This window comes from Sander vitreus, chromosome 8 (genome assembly GCF_031162955.1).
Source record: "Sander vitreus isolate 19-12246 chromosome 8, sanVit1, whole genome shotgun sequence".
Classification (NCBI taxonomy): domain Eukaryota; kingdom Metazoa; phylum Chordata; class Actinopteri; order Perciformes; family Percidae; genus Sander; species Sander vitreus.
The window spans coordinates 21020770-21042923 of NC_135862.1; the positions used below are offsets into that span (position 1 = coordinate 21020770).

A 22154-nucleotide genomic window follows, 5' to 3' on the forward strand; every position below is an offset into this window, starting at 1 on the left:
GATTTGATTGATTTAAGGGGAGGCAATAATAGGCGTCCCATATCACAAAGACTGTATAGAACGTGTCATGAAATATAGAGTTGTGGAGCCAATCATTTATGATCCTATTTTGGGTGAAGGTCCCAGGTCCCATTAGACTTTTTTATAACATTCACATCAGATTCCCACATTGGTTTTTGTGCAATCCAACACTTTGTCAGGCTTAAGTCAGAATCGTATAGGCTTTTAATGTACTATTTATGTCCAAGTGGAATATATTTAAAAGTGATGGGCATAAATTTCAGTAAGTTCAGATTTTATTGCAAAGTCTGTCTTACTAGATAGAAGACTCGATTTATAAGGGGAAAAGTAAAAAAAAAACATTGGTCTATAGCTGACTGTTTCTGCCATTTTAATGTAAGGTGGTGACAGTTGTCCAGGGAAATACATTGTTAAAACTCTCTGGCTGTGCAGTGTTGTGTTGTGTGTGTCTGCCATCTATTGGACTTCTATGAAACACCACTTTGCAAATTTCTTTAAAAGCAGAGTAAGTGAACACTTTCTGACACAGGTGAAATGTCTAAAAAGTGCTTATCAGTGAAGTTAATGGTACTTTGTTTACGGTTTATTAAGATTTACAGCATGATATTTAACACATGAGCCAAGTTTGCAATAAGTGGGCATCTAGACAAAACGTATCACCTTCTCAAATTTAAAAGTAAATTATCTTTTTTTTTCGACTATGATATGTACTGCAATGATTAGAATCTCAGGGAGACGTGAGCAAAACCACAGAATGTTGGTAGTGCCCATCTAAATGAAACCTTTTTTGTGTTCATGGTAATGAGGAACAGTGGTTTGTAAAATAGAGGAAAAAAATAAATACCCCAAAATGTATTAAAAGAACTCACTTATATCCTATAACATGTGTTGCGGTGAGAGCCGGGGTATGACGCCAGGAAAAAGAGGGAGTGGGTGAGTGCAGAAGTCGGCCGAGCACGTGCCTCCTGAGGTCCTCTGGTCTCTGTCTGGGATCAGTCCACCTCACCAACCCCTGGGCTAGACTCCCATCAGTCCCATACCCTATCTACTCTGGGCCAGACACCACCATGACCACTTGTATTGAGAGGCCTGACCACCATTGTGCCACAGCAGAGTACACAAACAAACAGAGTAGACACACAGGTCTACTCCTCTGCCATTACGTCGACTCATCAAGCCCACTCGGCTTAGTCATACCATAGGCCTCCAGTGCAAGCAGCTCCCTTTTGGCTTTGGATGGAGAATCTGGCAGAAGAAATTTGCTCATTTGTCCCCACACATGTATGTGGTTTGGTAACGCTGCTAGGGACTGCTGCCCCAGCTTTTCTTACTGTCCAGATTCAAAGCCAGCCAGGCCTTTCCTGGGTAATGTTCTCCCACACAGTCTGGCTATATTGCTTTTTTCTTGTTCATATTCAGCTGTTTATATCCTTACAATGTTGTTTTTTTTTGTAGATTTTGGTATGCAGCATTGTTTTGTCTTGCAAACAATTCAGAGCCAATTAAAAGTTTTTCTTCAACTATGAAATTTACAGTCTCTCATTTGAGGCTGATAAAATAGACTTGATTTTTTTTAGAAGGGAGCGTAGACAATGTACTGATTCCTTTCTTCTTTTAACTTTCACAAAGTGGCCCTAAATCTGCTAGGTATGTGCAGCTCTTTCCGGAAATTATACTCATGCTTTTTCCTCCTCCAAAATAGATCAAAATGCACACGTTACTTTCTTCTGATTAGCATAGCATTGGAAAGATATAAAAATGTGCCAAAATGCCAGAAAAAAAAGACGTTCCAACTATTCTTCAAACCATGGCCATTTGGAATATAGGTTTTAATTATCACATAAGTTAGCTTACTCAAGCTTACAAGTAAGAAAATTGTATTAGAAGCATTAGCAAACATGTACCATATCAAACATTGGCTAAGAGTGTGGTTTTAAGATTTTGGAGCAAACACACACACACAAACACACATAGTGCGTTTCACTTGGAAACACGGGGACCCGTCATTGACATAATGCATTCCCTAGCCCCTTACCCTAACCTTAACCATCACAACTAAATGCCTAACCTTAACCTTTACCCTCACCCTAACCATAACCTAATTCTAACCCTAATCCTATAACCAAGTCTTAACCCTCAAACAGCCCTTTAAAGTTGTGGGGTCCAGCATTTTGGCCCCACAAAGCTGTCCAGACTCCACAAGTATACTGTATTCCCAGTTTTTGGACCCCACGAATATAGTTAAACAAGAACACACATACATACATACACACACACACACACACACACACACACACCTACACACCTACACACACACACACACACACACACACACACACACACACACACACACACACACACACACACACACACACACACACACACACACACACACACACACACAAACACACAGATGCTTTCTTCCCTCTTTTCATGTCGACCACAAGGCTGACCTGCTGGCCTCTATTTCCTCTGAAGAGGATATACCCCTTCAGTAGAGCCTTAAAATCCATCACGGCAGCCGACTTGAGATCCTGATGTATGCGCCTCCTCTATTGTCTTTGAAGCGTTGGGAGGCTTTGACTGGCCCGGCCACAGTGATGATTACAGTCTCATAGTTAGGCCATTACTGACATGTGCTCAGCTCACTTTCCCTCTGATGTCCCCCCATGTTTGATGGAGAGAGGAGTTCTTAGTAGTAATTTAACTACTGCTACCACCTTGTTCCTCTTCTTCTGTTACTCTACCAATCTTTTCTAAAAATCTTACATCCCCTAGCTCCCAGAATGACAAAAAGACCACAAGTGAAACCCACAGTCAACGTGTTTGCATGCATGCACAGAGTATCTTGAGTAGAAGCTTATGTACATCCTACAGTAACTCAACTGAGGGCATTCTGAGGACAAGCTGTCAATATTGAGTATGACTTTACTGCCCCTCAACAGATATCATTGGGTGCAAAGTAAACAGAATGTTCTAAATGTCACCATAGAAACAGACATTCCACAGACCACCATGAATAAAAGTAAGCTGGTTAAGATAGTTCTATTTGCACGTCTCTGTTTGTTAGCTAATATTGACATGTCCGAATTATCATAATCAAGTTTCTTGACGTTGACTTTATTCAGGGTATTGCACAAGTCATGATGTTTTTATAACCAGGGTTCACCAAATACAGTGTTACTGAATTGCACATTTTACAAAGGGCATTTTTTAGGTTAGCATACTGGCAAAATAAAATGTACACTTGTTTATTATTGCATATCTAACAGACACACAGTGAGCAGTAAATTGAGATTGAGACAGTGTGAATCATCATTATTTAGGAATTTGGGAATATACCTCTATATGTAGACATTCTGACTTGCAGAAAAATTGAAACATTTTGTCACATAAGGGAGAGGGAGCAAGCACAGACAAGTTGAGGTTTAAAATAGTAAATAAGTACTTACACATTTGATGAACTGCAGCTTTCTAATTTTATGACCATCAACAGGCCAGGACAAAGAGTAATAATGGAGCACAATGAGAACTTGAATTGTGGTGTGAGAAGAATATGTGGAAAACTGGACCACTTGCTTGGTGAGCGAGTAGCGCTAGCTAACATTATTGCGATCTGCTGCCGCTAGTGGAAGAAGATTCTTCTGACAACAGACCTGCCGAAGTAGTCCTTAAGAACTGATGGGGTTTGATGCAGCAGCTATCTCTTCGCCTTCCCTATTTTCTCTCCATGTTTCTGTGCTTATGGCTTGTAAAACATACACATACAGATATTTCTCCCTTTCTCATTAACTTCCTGAACCCATAAGTGTAAATTACATGATCAATTCAAATAATGGTCTTTAAATGTGATTGGAAGGAAATACAATAAACAAACACTTAACTAAAATAGTGTTTATTCCATAGAAAAAAATACCTCATCCAATGCATACAGTAAGAAAGAAAAAGTGAATGTTACAAAAACAAATGCTTATATTGTCATGAAAAGAATATTGTTGAATTGAATCACATGGTCCTTTAATGACTTTTCTAAATGCATGCACTTTCAATTTAAAACTTTCTGCATGTCTCATTTCTTAAGAGATTTTTTTTATAACAAAGTTTTTCCATATTTAGCTCTATTATGCCAGATGCAATGCAGGAGTGCATGCCAGGCTGAGCTTGTCATCAAAACAAAGTGTAGTGCTGTCATCAGAAGCAGCTAGTAGCCTTTCATCTCAGAAACAGTAATCAAACATAACATTAAAACCATGACACTGATCTATGCATTGATATAACAAAACCAATGTGTACAGTGTTGACAATGGATGTCTTAATACATGTGGTATAATTTGGCATCCACCTCTCAGAACCAGAACTCGGAGACAAAGATGTGAACGTTGATGATGTTCTGGCCAGAGTCACCCTGAGTTGTCAGGTTGCGCGTGGACAGTTTCAGTACTGTTGTCAATGGACCAATCAGAGACTTTACCTGGCGAACAACACCTGAAGGAGACAAAGAAGAACAACATCAGTGACAATAAGTACCATAAATAGAACACAGTATAATGGTTGGCTTTAGTGACAACAATATGAATTTGTCGATTTTGTCATTTCTTTGGAAACAAAATGGTTGAGAGGAGCAATTAGCAAAGATAAGATCGTCTTTTGTGCTTTGAAAAAATTACATTTGTCGTTCAACAGCAAAGTATCTTTTCAAAAACAATGTGCCGATGACAGGCTGCTCGATGTTGATGTGTTTCTTGCAACCTGCTCTCACTCCGAACTCTTAAATACGGACGTTTGGACAGTGGCTGTCAGTGAAGCGAGGAAAAAAGCGCCCTTCAGCGTGTTTGTATAACTTACCGGGGAGAGCAGCAGCTACACGGGGTTTAAAGATGACGTAACACTAAGAGCGACTAGGTAGGTAGTATGTAAGGCCAAAATTCCGCCCCGTTCTTCCCGCGTCACGGAAGTGTAAGCCCACCCACGACCCTTTCCTTAACATAACTGCATCAAAAGGGACGCCAATAGTCCCGACCAAGCGTGTTTAGATAAAGGGTGTTATATCACCCTAAAGGAGACTTTTAGTGTCAATAACAACGACAAAGGCACCTGACCAAGCGTCCGTATTTTACGAGATGAGAGTGAGAATCTGTTGGTTTCTTGCGCTAGCTGGTGTAGACAAGATGTTATGTTGCGGATAATCTACGGACATAATTGTCATCAGTTTATGTCAGTTTACTATCACTATTTCTTTGTTAGAACAAAGTTCCAATGAATACTGAACCAAACACCAATCGATTTGGCAAATGATTTTAAAAGGTCCTTTCCCCAGTCTTTCCCTTGCCGACATCAATTCCTGTCTTCAAGTGTGCCATGGTATCAGCTGGTACATTTGGATGAGCATTCAAATGAATTGTGGTGTTAACAAACTGAACAAAGAGTGGAGTGTCCATGACAATTGGAATTTGATTCCTCCCTCCCACCTTCCACCCTCTCTATGGACAACAGACACCCTTCTATCATAGTTAAACAGATGGGAGAATAAACATACTACAACAGAGCATTACTGAATTCCCATGGAATTCATTGGGTACTCTTTTTAAGTGAACATGTGATTACACGGGGGGAAAAATGCCAATGTTTATACAGGCTGTCAGCAGACTTTTTCTCTGCAGAGGGCTGGTGACATTTCAGCTCTTGCCTGTTTGAACAGCCATCGCCAGAGTGCAGTCAGGCAGCACAATCACCACACTGTCCTCCTATCACACCTTCAACCATCCTCTTTTTCTCATTTCCTCTCTGATTCATAAGTGAGTCAGTAAAGTATTCAAGTATGATGACTCTAGAGTTTAACTTAACATGGATCAAAATGACGCTAGATCACAGCCGCGATTGGTCTGAATTATGAGTGAATGATGATCTGTAGTACTTGTAATAAAGCAGTAAAACCCATTTGGTCGTTGTTCACCACAGGGCAGATGATGATCCATTATGCGCCATCCGCTGCGTCCTTTGGGACACAGGCATTGTTAATGGCAGAACCCCCCACCCACTCATTCTCCTCCTTCTCTTCCTCCCCGCTCCTTGCTTCCTGAGGGGGCCTGGTGTTTGTGGCACCATCACTGTGGCCCACAAGGGTAAATGAGTCCCATGTGTTTGATGGAGGGGAGCAGTCGCAGTCACGCGATACAGCCATGGAGGCATTCCTCCAGGAATCCATCTTTAACTCTGGAAGGGGCAAGCTATAGAAGCTTGAACTTCTGTCTCTCACTCCCTGTCGCTTTATTTTGCTTTCTCGTCCCTCTCCCAGTCAGATCTGTGGGCAAACAACAGATTCCAGCAGATTCCAGCGATAAACACTTGGAGGAGTGTGGAATGGGGCCCACTTCGACCAGTGTTGCCCCCTTGTTTTGGTGTTTTGGGACTCTGTTGCATAGTGACACTACATGGAGGGGAGCAAGACTGAGATTTTATTGTTTCCAAAGCGTCAGCGCCATTTGAAAGAGCTAACCTTTGCTTAAACCTACCAACAGCCGCAACATTAAGAGAATTTACGTGGAAAAAGAGTTTGAATTTTGAAACTGAAAATAGTTGTCAGACATAAGCCAATCGAGATGGCATGCGACTCTCAGTTGACCAATGCAAACTCAAAGTGAGTTCAGAAGGTTTATGATTTGTCCACGTACTTAAATCAAACAGAATCAGTTCAAAAGTTTCACTGGTGGGTTGAGCAAGCACACAATGAAGATGAGTAAGATATTATGAGCACAATATGGACCACCGCAAAGACAGATGGGATTCAGTCCACATTAAGGATTTTTTTTTTTTATTGCAGTAAGTGTGGCCTATTTCTAATGAGGGCTTAACACTCTATAATCAGGGTCAACTACGATTCTGTTTTTCACTGAAAATCCCCAAAAAATATTGTATAAAAATAAGCTAAACAATCTAAACAACCGCATTGAATAATTTACAAAAACACGACACATATCGCATCTAAACTGAAACTTTATTAAGGACATCTAAATAGTGCAATATGTGGAATGTGTTTGTTTGTTTTGTAAATGTGTTTGTGGTCTAATTAGCACATGCAACTGTGCTCTTAGGAGCAGAAATTCTGGTATAGTGCCCAATAGCTCCTCCAAATCCCCAAATTCCCTCCGAGCTCACTGTTGGTAATTTGAAACTTAAACACAGTGTAGTTTTCCTCACCTCATGCTAACACACCAATGAATGTATGTTGACATGTAAGATGTATCACAGTTACTGTAGTGATTTGTGGCGTAAGAAACACTCCAATTGTCGAAACATGTTTTATACAATTTCTAGCCTTTGTTTAACTTATTTTTTGCACAGCCTTGAGGGTGAAAAAAAGGTAATTATGTTATTACAATGTGGGCCCAATTCTGCACAAAGGAGCTTGATACTAAAGTCAGTGTATGTGACCATGACGACTCTGTGTTTCCGTAAGCTCCCCATCAAAAGCACAGTGGTATCCTCAATGAAGGGAAAGCATCAGCTAACAGCTGGGCCTCAACATTCTCACAGTGAACCTGAGGTGAAACCACAACTGCATACTCATCTTAAACATTTCATCCGGGCTGTAAGGCAAAAAGCCAACAGCCACAAAACAGGTTAACTTTGACTGGCTACCATACCACCTGAGATTCATATAAATAAACACAGGGAGGTTGTTAAAACCCCACAACTGACAATTTGCCCTGTGACTGGGTTGCAAGGTCATGTAATCTGAGGCCTGAAGTTCCCGAGCAGAAGATCCAGTTGTAGCGCTAGAAAGGTTTGTGGTGTCTTTCCATCTCACTGAGGTATCTGCCACAGGGTGCAAAGGTGACTGTGCTGGCTTGAACAGCAACCATCAAACAAACAGCTGTATAATCTGTCCACTCTCCAAAACATTCCCCCACACCATTAAGTAGCCCCTTTAGTAGAAAATAGCCTTTAAAAAATGCATGCTAGTAGCGGAGACACTGCCACAAAACAAAGTGAACCAAATGCCAGCAGGCATTTGTCATCCTTCATGGCCCACAAGCACTGCAATATTGAAGGGTTACATGTAAACAGTACAATTTCTGGGTTTTCTGGTTTTTACAACTCAGCGAGGAAGTGTATGACAAAATCCAAAATGGATGGGTTTAACACCAGAGACAAATGAAAAATATGCATTGGCCTCACCACAGTATTGCATAATGACACACTGGTTGTGGCGCTATGCATGCTCACTGCAGTGAAACCTTTGGAGAGTATCCAGGTGCCGTGGTGGTATACAAAGTTCCAGTATGAAAAGAGGGTATTTGAGGGCATTCTTCACCATCATTACAGCTATAACTATGATGACATTTGGTATCTAACTATATCACTGAGGTAAAGCTGAGCACTGTCGGCATAAACATAAACACAGCCAACAGTGGTTTCTTATTCAATGATTGTTTTTTACTGCCTGAAACTTCAGTCCATAAAAGCTAGGAGACATGCCTAAGAAATTGCTAACTAGCTCCCTTGTTACCCTATTAGCAAAGCAACCAATTTCAGTTTTGATAACTTGTCTGCATGGCTGAAATATAATCCATTCAAATTGCCAACATTACCCACTGTACAAAGACTGAGTGCACAGCAGGCCCATTGGGTACCTGATTTTGTGTTTACAACCTGGTCACTGGTCATTGTATGGCCAGTCAGGTCAGGCTGTCCAAACACAACTCTGACTACTCCAAAGAGGGGTTGGGAGCCCTGCCCACTCGTGCTCTGAAAGGCCAGCACATGTGGCTTGATATTTTAAGGTCAATTAACAGCGAGTCATACTTACAGATCTCTCAAATGGCCCATGGGTCATTGTTGGACAGTGTCGCAAACTGGTTAGTGACATCATTGAAAAGTAGCTGTAGGGAATTGGTTGGTTCTTTTCTTGCACTTTCTGCTTTAGCAGTTGTGGGCCTGAGCAGCCGAGATGACATAACATGCACCATTGTCTTTACCACAACCTTTGCACTATGTTACAAGTGACCTTTCAAAGCGAAGACCCATAACTAAACAGAAAATAGACTTGACAATGTAGACTAAATTGAAAGGATATGAGATGAAAACCAGCTTTGTTTGCATTTTAAATCAGGATTTCTATTACCGAATTCTATTCTCCATCTACATTATAAATTGAAGAAAGTATACAGCATCTTGATAAGCTGTTTAAGTACTTTGCTATCTATTTTTGGCATGTTACTACATGAATGTGTCTAAAAAACAGCATTCATTTTGTGAATTGAGCTGTTACCTAAACAGAGTTACATTTTCGTAAAATCACAGTGACAGACAGCAAAGAGTAATGATGAGGATAAGATAAATAGATCACTAAACCAAGGAAGATAAGTAAATCTGATGAATTATTAAGACAGTTTTATTGCATGTAATATGTACTATATGTGTACATACCGGTGTCTTTTGGAGCGTTACATATCTGCATCACCATCTCTTCATCAGTACATTGGTGGTGGAGGACCAACCGAGGAGAGCGTTGTGTGTTTGACTGTGGGTTGTTGGGTGGAAAAGACCCTGTTTTGATTAGCTGCACTAATCTCTTGTGGGGTAGACAAGGATTCCTTATGGGCTTGGCGCGCTCTAGTGGGCCCGCTGCTGCCATGTCATGATTCATCCAAATGACAGCCGCTCAAACGGAGCAAGTTGTCTGCTTATCTCCAATGCTGTCCTAAACTCCTCACCAGCACAGCCACAAGTTCCACTGGCTCTAAAGTAGTAATGTCTCACACAGTAGGCTTACATTCCACCAGCCACTGTGGATGGCTGCACTGACGACCATGACTACCTGCATAGAGACAAACTGTCCACTTTCTCTTCCATTCATCTTACTGTCTGCCTCACTGGCTGCCAGCCCTGTGCCAATGGCAATACAAACTGTATTTATTCTTTGCACAGGATATAAACGACAAAGGCATTTTTCCACCTGCTTTCAAAAATGAATGGTATTTAGCTGCAGCGTCTTAGACTTACAGTTTCTGCAGAGGATGGGCATAATTCATGAAAAGAATGTACTGTATTATCTGTTGCTGCCCAGTAAGATAAACATAAATATGACATGAATCATTTTTTTCCTGCTAAAAAGAATTAGACAGCAGTGATTAATGGTACAATGAAATCCATCCATGACAAATACTTACTCATGAAGAGGAGTCATTTGGACACATTCAAGGGATGACTAAACATGTGCTGAACATTTGATTCCACAGTTGGCTACTGAGTCAAGTAAAATCACAAGTCACATAATTGTATAAATATTGTATAGAGCTATAGTTATTGATTTGCATGTTGCTTTTGTTAACTTCGTACTTTGCATGGGGAAGAGGAAGAAATGAGAATGGTGGGTTGTCACATCTTTTCCCCGCATAAAAATGACAACTACTAAGTAAAGCTAGAGCAAAGCTGAAAGAATACATGTATGCTCAGCAAGCCCTACACTAGCCTCTGATACCACCAATGGGAGTGGTCAAAGATAATATTGATCCCCACTATAATGTACGAGAGACAATAAAACAGGGGAACCACCAGCATTTTATCAGAGGTGAGAGACTGAGCACCAGACTCAGCCCATGCTTCCAGCAGAGACCACAGAGCCAGTGTTTTCAAAGGGAGGACCATCCACCTGCTGACTGCCAAAATCAATCATCCCATTATCAACCCTATTTAAACAACCTGTCCCTAATCAAAAGTAGAAGACAGTGTTAGCATGAGTAATGCATTCCTCCACTGTTTGTGTTTCCAAATATGTGTATGATGTGTTGCAAATGTTGTCTTTGTTGCGAGGATGATATATATCACTTCCGCTGTGTGTCTACTGTACATACCTGTAGGGATTTTGTGTGGTCGATGCTGTGCTACTGTGGTTGTCATGGGAATCTGTAAGTGTTTGATTGTTTCTGATCATGTTTTCCAAGTGCTGAGGGCCTGTTGTGTTTGCACAGATGCGTAAGGCTGTCAGGGTTGTCTTCCAGATATGACAGTGCTGGGAAATCCAGTGATGGATGACCAGGAACTAGGAATGAGTGGTGCAATTCTTTCCAACAGTGTGTGTGTGTGTGTGTGTGTGTGTGTGTGTGTGTGTGTGTGTGTGTGTGTGTGCGTGCGCGCATATATGTCAATGCAAACACTGTATGCCTGTGTGTGCAGTCGACTGGTTTTAAAAGAGTGAATAAGTGAGCATAACGGAAAAGAGCGCCAGCCAATCAAACCTTTTAAGAATCACTTTTTTAAGTCAGCAACGGATTCTGAGGATTCCTAATTGCCTCTTGTGTCCCTTTTAAAAACACAAGAAGTGGCCAAAAATAATGGCCAAAGTTAGTTTGAGTTGACGCACTTGTTCATTAGTGGAGCCTCAATGTCTGCTACTTTTCACATCCCACCAAGCTGTAATACCACTGTTGGAGACACTGGAGATACTGGAAACTAAGCTTCCTTAAGTGACACGTCAGCGAGCCTCATACAATGGTTACGCAACAGCAGCATCTGTGGGCCAAAGCAACAGCAGCAACAACCCACTAAATAAAACCAAGAGGGCCTTCATCGCACCGTGGACGCCACACTTCACAGCGAGCAGTCAGTGACCAAAGGCTCCAGTGTACAGGGCCTCAATTTGGATATGTGATGGGCAACTGGTGCTAACATGCAAGAGCTGCATCCACAAAGCATCCAATGGGTTTGGGAGAGAAGTGGCTCCTCACAAACAGGCCTTTCATGTGGTCGTCAGTTTAAGTGCTCTAATGCTCGGCGAGACACTGAGGCCTAGCATGGGGAAATGGAACAATACATTTAACCACATGAAGCAAAGCGCCCAGGATTACTTCTGCACATATTTTCTCTCTCTCTTTCCTCTTTCATTGAATCACAGTCTCTCACTTTGTCTTTCTCTCTCTGCAATTTTATTCTCCCTCCCTCCTTTGCAAACACACATACATACTTGCCCTTGCGAATGAGCACCACTATAAACAGGGAATTTCTTCTAAATCCTCTTTGCACACACGCACACAGACACACACAGTAGATGTTATTTTACAAAATAGAGCTTATCACACATGCAGAATTACACCATTGTGCATTCCAACAAAAACATACCATTATAAGACAGTACAATATAATTATCCCTGCTTTTACTGTGACTTATGTGAATTATTGCTGTTATAAACATTTTTCTCTCATGTTGTGTGTGATTTTGGGTATGGTTGATAAGCACACATCTGTTTCTGCACAAGTGTACAAAAGAGGGAAGATGTGCGTGCTGCCCACAATCCAGCCTGAACCAGTGACAGTCACATGCTCTCCCCTCCTGCCTCCTCCGTGCTCCCTCTCTCCCTTTCATTCTGTAAAGACAGATGTGCGTACTGACAGGCCATCCCTTCATCCATCAGCGAAAGAAGAAGAAGACGCTGTGCTTACACTACCACCCTGCCTGCATCTCAGCAAAAAAAAAAAAAAAAAAAATACCAAGACGGGCCCAACAATGTGTCATCCTTAGGCTCACAACACCCTCATCCTCTCAGGGCCAAGGCTCAGTTCAGCTCTCCCACAGGCGTGCAGCAGCCTTGGGTCACCACCAGACTAAGGATGGGAATGGCTTCTCCCCAAACATGTGTTGGAGATGGTATCTGCTGCTCTTACTTGAACTAGTGCAGGGCTCTTTTTGCATGCTGGCGGTCGCTGAACAGGTAGTTATAATGAACTGCTTGTCAACTGTAATCACTCGTGCATACGTGCATGTGAATACACAAGTGTAGATTTATGCACTCTATTTATGCACTGTATTCCCAACCCCCATAAATTATTGTGGAAAGTAATGATCTGCTTGGAATAAGCATAGCCTTAGATAAGTGAATTAAATGGTACTTTATTTAACCACAAGACTGTGGAAATTGATGCCAAATATTTGGTGAGACAGAAACAGGCCTTCGTCTGTATTAAAGAGCCACTCAGAGGACAGATATCCAAAGACCAAGTCCAAGAGCCCCCATGAAGATGATGACAGCTACATGATGCCACAACACTGCAAAGACCGTAACGGGCTGTGTCAGATGTACTTATGTCAGGGTATCCAGCACATGTGAGTTTGATTTGTTAAAAAAAAAATAATATATATATACACACACACACACACACACACACACACACACACACACACACACATATATCAGTGCATATAAAAAAAATGCAATTTCCAGTCACGGAGGCTGTCGGGTGGTACAGGCTGCATTTTAAAACAGCTTTTTCTCATGTTTGCACTAGTTTGGTTCATCCCGATTTCACAACACACAAAGCAAAGTAAAATCCCTGTACTCACCCACATACATTCCATTCTCTACCCGCTTGATGATGTCGAAGGCATTCTCCACATTGCCCTCCAGGATGTCAAACTTGACGTCGTAACTGCCTAAGTGATAGGACCCGTAAGCTGGGACTGTGGTTCTCAGGAAAACAATCTCTGTTGGAAGATAACAATTAGACACAAAAAGCTTTTGGAGTTTAAACCCTCATAATCACACTGGGATTGTGCCTCCAATCTAGTGCCAACTCTTGCTTTTCCTTTTTTTTTTCAAGAGAAAGACAATAAAATGGGAGATGGAAAGGTCTGTGTTTATTGTATACTTAGAGGGTCACAGGAAGGTTTGAGGCTTTTCAACGCTGTTGCTCAGCTGAAGGGCCTCGAGTCCTTTACACCCCACCTCAGAGTTTATGAGAAACGACAAGAGCTTAACTCTCCGTAACGTTGAGCATGAGTGTGTCTGAAACATGCACTGCATGCCAGCCAATAGATGCTTGTCAGCTGTCACTGTCTGCGAGTGATTACCATAGTTACTCATATCCAACCAGCATGGCACTTACTCTCTGGTGTGGGCCAGCCGAGCCCGGACTGCATGAAGAACATCATGGAGTAACTAATTTGGAATTCAGAGGTAGTCATTTATATTCTGACAACTGCAGGGAAATCTGCCTACCAGCACCTTAAAAGCTGAATAATTCACACATGCCAATACTCGTTTTTGCACTTTGTTTTTGTATAGATTACTTAAATTACTTGATGCGTTATTATGGATCCCACATAATTTCAAGGCAAGTCCCACCCAAGCAGCTCTACTGATCAGCTGATAGGACCTGAACAAATCGTGTTACGTTACCTTGCGTAAGCATGGACGCCTGGCCAGTATAGTGTGTGAATGCTATTGAAGGGCGGGTCTTGCCTAGAAGTTGCTTGGGTTCCATAATAACGCGTAGATGACAGTTAGCACAGCAGTAGTTTGGAGAAGCAGCGGGAGTCCTGACACGAGCGCTGCTATGGATTGGGTCAGTTACTAAATGTATTTTAGCCAGCTAAAAAAAAGGCCCACCTGAAAAAAATCAATATCAGTTCACCTGTACGCTTTATCTACAATTGAATAGCTTTACCTTGCCGTCAGACAGCTGTTTCCTTTGGTACTACATTTTCTCAACGTATTCCTACACATCAGCACAACTGTGCAGCGCACTGTTGTTCGCCAAAGAGCAGCTGTTTGGGACAGACTCAGTGGTTTATGTAATAAACAAGAAAAAAAGAGTGATTATGACAGTGATGAGGAAATGCCATTCACTGTGAAAACAAGAGTACACCGATATGAACTGAGGTATACTGAACAAGACATTTTGCAGAGGGAGACTAAACGACTGAAAGAGAGAGAGAACTGTGGATACTGGAAAGGGCTGTCTGACGGCAAGGTAAAGCGGTGAAAATATTCTAAATATAGCGTTCACTTTTGTAGGTGGGGATTTTAAATTGTCTATAATAGGCTACAACTGTTTCCAGTCTTCATGCTAAACTAAGATAACCAGCTGCTGGCTAAAGCTTCATAATTACCCTACACATATGAGAGTGGTATCGATTATCTCATCTAATTCTTGGCAAAAAAAAGGAATAGCCGTTACCTTTCCCAAAACTATTCTTTAAGATGTGTTTATTCCCCAAGGAACTGCTTTTGCTGCATGTTTGCCCATCTGGATTACTCCAAAATGTCCATCATTATGCACATAAGAAATCAACTTGTACCTACCCTCTGGCCTTGTGAACTCTCTGAAGGTGGGCAACGAGATGAAGGAGTGGGACACAGAGTGCATTGGGTCCAGAACACAGGCGACGTCATTGGGCTGACACGACTTTATACAGCGAATGGTGTCAGAGCGTTCAAGCCTCGCCACTCTAAAGGAGTGAACAAACATACACACCCACAAAAAAAAGAAAACACAAACACACATGGCCTCTGACCTTTAGGTAATGTCTATATAAAGACTTCAGAGTTAACCGCCTTTGGTGTATAAAGCTCACAATAACAGGGCATCCTTGGGAGCAGCCCACTGCGTAATCTAGAACTCAGTGAACAAGACTGCAGGGATACTGGATATAGCAGTCAACATCAAAAACAATCACATTCTATGTGGTTTCAAAGAATAATAAACCAACAATGGCCAAAGCTCATGCTAAAGCCAACCTTTGTTGCTTGTGGAGACTAGCGCTGCCATTGATGCTTTTCTGATGCACTATTTCAAGCTGTGTGGGAAATGAATTACTACACTCACAGAGAATGATCCACAACCAGCTCAGGAAAATATTTGGATTTGCTGAGCATCCCCGGCTTCACATCAGATAATCTCTTGAGGAGGATTTATGGGGCAAGGGAGTGTTCTAAAAGACTCCTAAATTGTGAGCAACATGACTAGACAACTCCCCAGCCTCTCCTCAGGGCAGCTCTCATCCTATTATTTAGGGCTTTGTTTATTCCACAGACAAATCAGTGACAGGTCGGAGGGAATGTAGGGCCTCTGCTGGCTCCTAAGGCTAACGCCACCTGAAGTATCGCTATTCACTACCTGTCTGCTACATTAGACTTTGAGAAAGGTTTCTAAGGCACTAACAACCTTGTAAATCAAGAGTTTGTGTTTGAAACGATGAGGAGCTATTAAAACAAAATAAAAGCCTTGACTTAAAAATCCAAGATGTTAAATTTAAGCTTGATTTTCACAAAGGAGACAAGTGGGTTCATGGTTATATTGGGTAATGAAAACAGCCAAGTTGCCATGTATAAGTCCATTTAATGTGCATGGCAGCCGTATAGCCACATTGTGAGTCATGGGCCGTGGATCTCTGGCGCTCCTCAGGGGACCTATAGGCTGCAGCTCAAAGCCCAGGCCCGGCTTGGGTTGCAGGGCTTCTTCCATGGACAGCGAGGAGAGAAGCCCCTGACAAAAAGTCAAGCCACCAATGGGTAGGGGCTTGTAATTAGCAATTAGCGGGTGGGTCCAAGTTTTGCTTTGGCCAGTGCCAAACCCACAAAATGTTCTCCTAGTTTATAATACCACGGCCTGAGCTGCAGAAAGACCCGAGCGGGGCCCTAGAGGACGAGGTGAAAGCTCTGTTGGAGTAGAGAGTAAATTTACGAGAAGATAATGACCCAGGATGAACTGCCCCCTTACACACAGACGGGCACTTGAAAGCAGGGGCAGCAAGTGGAACTAATTACAGCTCCATGTGTGTGTAAATGCATGTCTGCACCAAAATACCTATATGCATGTGTATGTTTATTTGTGCATGTGTGTATGCTTATTTGTGCATGCGTTTATTTGTGCATGCAAACATGCTTTAGTCTGTGTCAGTGTTTGTGTGTGTGTGTGTGTGTGTGTGTGTGTGTGTGTGCGTGTGTGCACAAATGTACGTCTTCATCTCCCCCATGCCTCACGTGGCTCAGCCCAGGAGAAAAACCCCAATACTTTTAGACCAGAAAGAAAAACAGACTTTTTGGATGAAAGTCCTCTGGTCAAGCATAGGGCCTTTTATTTTTTTGGTAATTATTATTTATAGTCGGCACATTGATAACGCCCCAACACAAACACTGCAGGGCATCATTCATTCTGTGCGCGGTGATGTTGCTGTACCACAAATTGTTCAGACCACCGGCCAGAGCCCAGAGCCCCATAACTCAATGTCAAAGGGGAGGAAAAAACGTTCTGTGCACCACTATGTTCTTATTTTAAGGATATCCCCACTAGGGACCAAGTGCATCCTTACTGGCCTGACAGCTCAGGACAGGAGGAACCTAGGACATCTGAATTTACAGTTATTATAAGCCGCAGCCCTCGGGCAGCAGCATCACAGCATGTCAAACTATTTATACTCTCTCCTGCTGGTGCACATTTCCCTCTCCTTTGCCACTGCATCCCATCGCATGTCACTTACTCAGCCTTCATTTGGATTATCTGTCTGCTTTGGGGTTTACACCCGCAGTGTGCAGTGGAAATCTGTGCATTTTACATTAAGCCTAAAATGTAATGGAAGCTAAAGAGATGTGCATGAAAATAACTGCCACAGAAAGACGTATTTGCGGTGCAAGGTAACTGACGTTTGGGAAGTGGGAGTAACAATACATTAAAAAGCCCAGTCTGGCTCATTTTTGACTGGAATTTAGAGGTGTGGAATTACTTTATGGACTTAATAAATAGTGAAATGTGACATATCTGCACATATAATATATAACTGAAGGGTTTGACTTATAGATGGGACATTTGACTTGTGTGTGCATCTTGGCTGATTTAAAATGCAGGACTGGTTTGCCTCTGTGTTTACAAACATTAGTAATGTAGGAAAACTTTAAAATCATCAGGAAACCATAACTATAATTATTAATACAATATGTTGTTATCTAGTGTTGTGTGTATTAAAAAAAAACTTGTGTATACAGTAGATGTGTATAGTCATGTACTCCTGTACTTTAAATATATGCTACATTACTAGAGACTTGCATGTATCGATGGATTTCTTATTCACTGAGGCTCTTGGAGTAATAGCAATATGAAACTATGTGAGGAAGTCTTCATGCCTTCATCTGTGATGTGGCTTCACATTCCAGCTGCTCCCTTTGCTGTATTTGATTAAACCCCACAATGCACCATTATCAAGAACTGGATTTGACTTGAACATGTGTTATTTCTATTTCAATTTTAATAGAAAACTGTTCATCCAACACATAAACCATAAAGTACTGCAAAACGTCAGACTTTATCATGCAACCATCATCAACTTACACTCAGTTGTAGGCAGATTTGGGTCGTTACTATTTTATGATTTAGCCTGACTGAGAACGCCACCTAGCGGCTATCAGATGCCTTACCTCCAAGAAGATTCATTCAATTGGAACTAATTTATCTCTCATTCTAGTGTTAAAACGTTGATTATGTAAAATGCTACAGTACTAAAAAACGGTGCTTTTTTTCTTCTGATTTTGTGTGTTGTATTGTTTTGTTTTTTTCATATCAACTCTCAAAAAAATGATGTGTCATCTTTAGCAGTGTCGAACAGTTAAATTTGTGGTAATTATTTAGAAAAAAATGTGAAATAGACAAAGCTGGGTAATTTGGTGTCTCTCTTAGAGATAGAGTGAGAAGCTCAGTCATCCGTGAGGAACTCAGAGTAGAGCCGCTGCTCCTTTGCATCGAAAGGAGCAGAGATTATATCTCCACCCTGGCCTGGGAACGCCTCGGGATCCCCCAGTCAGCGCTGGCTAATGTGGCTCGGGAAAGGGGGTCCCCTGCTGGAGCTGCTGACCACGGATAAGCAGATGATGATGGATGGATGGATAATTTGTTGGATAAAGGGGGCAGCTCTGCCCCAGGATCCTGAAAGACCAGTTCCCCCTGAAAGCCCCAAAGTAACTGTGGTTTGTAGTAATTTGATACAATGGAAATTTGTGAAAAGGAATAGTTTGACATTTTAGGAAATACACTTGAAGATACTCACACTCTCTTTCTTGCTGAGAGTTAGAGCCAGGCTAGCTGTTTCCCCATGTTTCCATTCTTTATGCTGCGCTAAGTTAGCCAGCTGCTTGCGGTAGCTTTATAATTAGCATACACACAATAGAGAGGTATGAATCTTCTCATCTATTTCCCAAAATAGTATTCCCTAAAATAATATCCCAAACTATTCCTTTAAGAATATGCACTACTTAGATCTCATAATATCAAGTAAAATGGGCTTTTGTTTTTGACAAAGTCCACATTGTTAAATACATTTGTATATTTATAGAAGACAGAGTAATAATAATTATTATAATAATCAGATCATTAGCTCATACAGTTTACCCACATTTTTAGGCAGGCTTAAACCTAATCGGATAAATCCATGAATGAAAGAAACAAATTATCTTTGTTTATAAGGATGAATACTGGTCTTAATAATAATCACCAATTGGAAATTATATAATTTATATTTACCTGGATATACTGTATCTATGCAGTATGTTCTGCAATCATATATGTTACAACATGCAGTCTACATTGCATCACCATGCTTTGCTATAAACATACTGAATGGTCACCTTCATTGGATTTTGTGTTGAGGAGGAATTATTTTCTCGACAAGAAGATGCATTTAAAATGACACATCCTTTTTAAGAGTGTAGTAACTTGTGTAACCCTACGTTAACTCCTGTGTTTATTCTAGTAGGGGATTGTAAGGTACTCTGGGCTCCTCCTGGGTAACAAACACCAGTACTTTAGCAAGGTATGTGCTGAGTGTGCCATAGCGACGTAGCCTTAGCTCCAGAGACAGCTCAAAGTCCTGTGGCTGGTTGATGAGCTTTGCCACCGACATCACGCCGCCGGTGGGAACCTGCTCCGTCTTGAAGAAACCACCCTCGTTGCCAGAGGTGATAACAATCTGGATATCATCGCCGGCCACGTTGTGGGAGGGGCCCATGCGGAAGATGTTGGTGAAGACGGGGATGTTGGTGGGGAAGGTGAGGTAGTAGTAGGTTATTCTCAGTGGCATGGCAAGGCAATCGACAGAGTCATTGCAAAGCAAGCGTTCACATCGACTGCAAAGAGAGAAGAGTGGGGGGCAGGACGGGACAAGACAGGACAAAACAGGCACAAAGAGAAGGAGAGAGAAAGAGACCAGGTGTGAATTCAATTTGCCGTGCATGGCATGCAGTGGAAGGAACATCAGACTCTGCAGCAAAAAATTCACAGGCCAGTCATGGTGCACTCTGTGGGATCATGCAAGAAGTTATGTCAATGGTGCCTGAATAGGTCATACACAGCCTCTACTGTAACTGAGTTAATGGAAAAAAAAAATACCTGTATGCATTTCATCATTCTAAAACAACAGAACATGCTATAGCCAAATCTTTTCTGAAGTCATTCCAGCATTGAGCATACTGGACATGCAGAGCCTTGAATAACACATGAATAGGGGGCGGTTTAAAAGGCTTGACATTGTCTACTAGCTCTTGGTAGGATGACCATTCAGACTTGACTGTAAGGAACATGGACCTTGCTCTGTGAGTGTTTATGTGTGTGAGGTTTTTTGTTGATGATGTATTATTAATATCTGTCTATTTATTATCATTTCAGGAAACATTTAAAATTATATCCGTTAACAAATGTGTACAGAATCCAGATAGGCCTACTCACGTCTCTCCAACGCGCCGGTAGTTGTTTGGACACTCGAAGGACAGGCATCTGAATCCTCCCTGCACATTAAAGCAGCTCTGATTCACTGTGCATGTGTGCGTTCCCGTCACGCATTCATCAATATCTGGGAGCGCAAAAAAAAAAAAAGTGATTTCAAAACATTCACAAAAAAATGTCTTGTATCAAAATTGACATAAGACTTCACATATAGGATAGCTTACCCTGGCAGCTGCGCCCATTGGGTGCCAATGTGTAGCCACTGACAGGACAGGAACAGTGGAAGCTGCCAGGGGTGTTGTGACAGCGATAGGAGCAAATATGACCTCCAGTGGGCAGGGCACACTCATCTATATCTAAAAATGTAACAAGACAGATACAAAGTAGTCAAATCAGAGATTAAATTTCAGAAATACATATATTGTAACTGCTTATGATTGATCTGTTTCATATATAACGCAGTTTTCTATATTGTTTGCTGCTTACACATAAGCTGAGTCTTCATATTAACACATAGTATATTCAAGCTCAAAAGCACCATAGCAACCAGAACATACTGAATACAGGACTAATTGCCTTGATCTTTAAAACATGTTTTCACAATATACTAGTGTATCTGTTAAAAAGGTTCCATTTTACCTTCACAAGTTATGCCATCTATGTCACTGAGCTGGTAGCCACGGCGACAGTAACACTGATAGGAGCCGTACACATTGGCACACTCTTGACTGCATGGGTTGCTCTCACACTCATTTAAATCTGTGCAGAGAAAAGATGATTACAGACCATTATGAGCTCTGTCCTAGTAGTTTACTAACAGGTACACCTTAGTGATCAGAAGAATAAAAACCATGCACCTGCAGAGAGGTGGATCCTCCTCTGTTCATTTCAATATGGACAACATAAACAGTTGCTTGCAAAGTTACGCACTTGGTTTGCATGTAAACAGGATACTGAGAATGGGCTGAAATATAACAGACTTTGAAAAAAGCATGATTGTACAGTAAGTGCCCAGAGGGTGGACATTTTTCAAAGGTGGCTACCATTTGTTAGTTTTACCAGTTGCTAGTTTTACCAGAATGGCTGGTAAAATGTGTGTATTTTTTTAAGTCAGACATTGACTCTAACTCTGTGAAAACACCCGAGACATCAATGGAAATAAATCTGGGTTTTTAATAGTCCTATCCCTGGCAAAGTCTGATACGTTATATTTTACAAATATTAAAATTAGAATGTTATAAATTAACCAATCAAACCAAAACAACTTGATGCCATAAGCAGGTAGTAGAACATATGTGTCAGCTGAAATCAAAGACAAAAGGTTGTCCAACTCAGAGCTGATCAGGGGTTTCTAATGATTCACTGGGAGTATATGCAGTATAGCCTACAGGGTACACTACACATACTGTATACTGTATAAAAAGTTGCTATTTAGATAGCTGGATAGTCTTACCGTCACAATTCCTGCCATCAGCGGCTAGCTTGAAGCCGGTGGTGCAGCTACATTGGTAGGATCCCAGAGTGTTCTCACACTTATGAGCACACAGGCGGCCAGGGTAGTGCCTGCATTCATTAATATCTAACACACAGAGTCCAAATATGACAAAATTCTCTTATACACATTTTTACCAGTACTAGTATATATACAA

At 41.5% G+C, this 22154-nt stretch overlaps 1 protein-coding gene across 2 annotated transcripts in view; it reads right to left on the minus strand.

The window, feature by feature from the left end:
- Positions 1 to 3900: 3900 nt before the first annotated feature.
- fbln1 (fibulin 1) overlaps positions 3901 to 22154 on the minus strand; it is a 30054-nt gene continuing 11800 nt past the window's right edge. The window contains exons 11-17 of one of the 2 annotated variants that reach the window (XM_078257440.1): positions 21959 to 22084; positions 21145 to 21264; positions 20730 to 20861; positions 20509 to 20632; positions 15102 to 15247; positions 13361 to 13501; positions 3901 to 4506 (exon numbers count right to left, since the gene is read on the minus strand). In XM_078257440.1, coding sequence (XP_078113566.1) covers positions 4367 to 4506; positions 13361 to 13501; positions 15102 to 15247; positions 20509 to 20632; positions 20730 to 20861; positions 21145 to 21264; positions 21959 to 22084 — 929 coding nt within the window. In that variant the 3' untranslated portion in view covers positions 3901 to 4366. Of the gene's footprint in view, positions 4507 to 13360; positions 13502 to 15101; positions 15248 to 18022; positions 19911 to 20508; positions 20633 to 20729; positions 20862 to 21144; positions 21265 to 21958; positions 22085 to 22154 lie in introns of those variants that run through there. The other variant, XM_078257441.1, reaches the window with a different exon arrangement.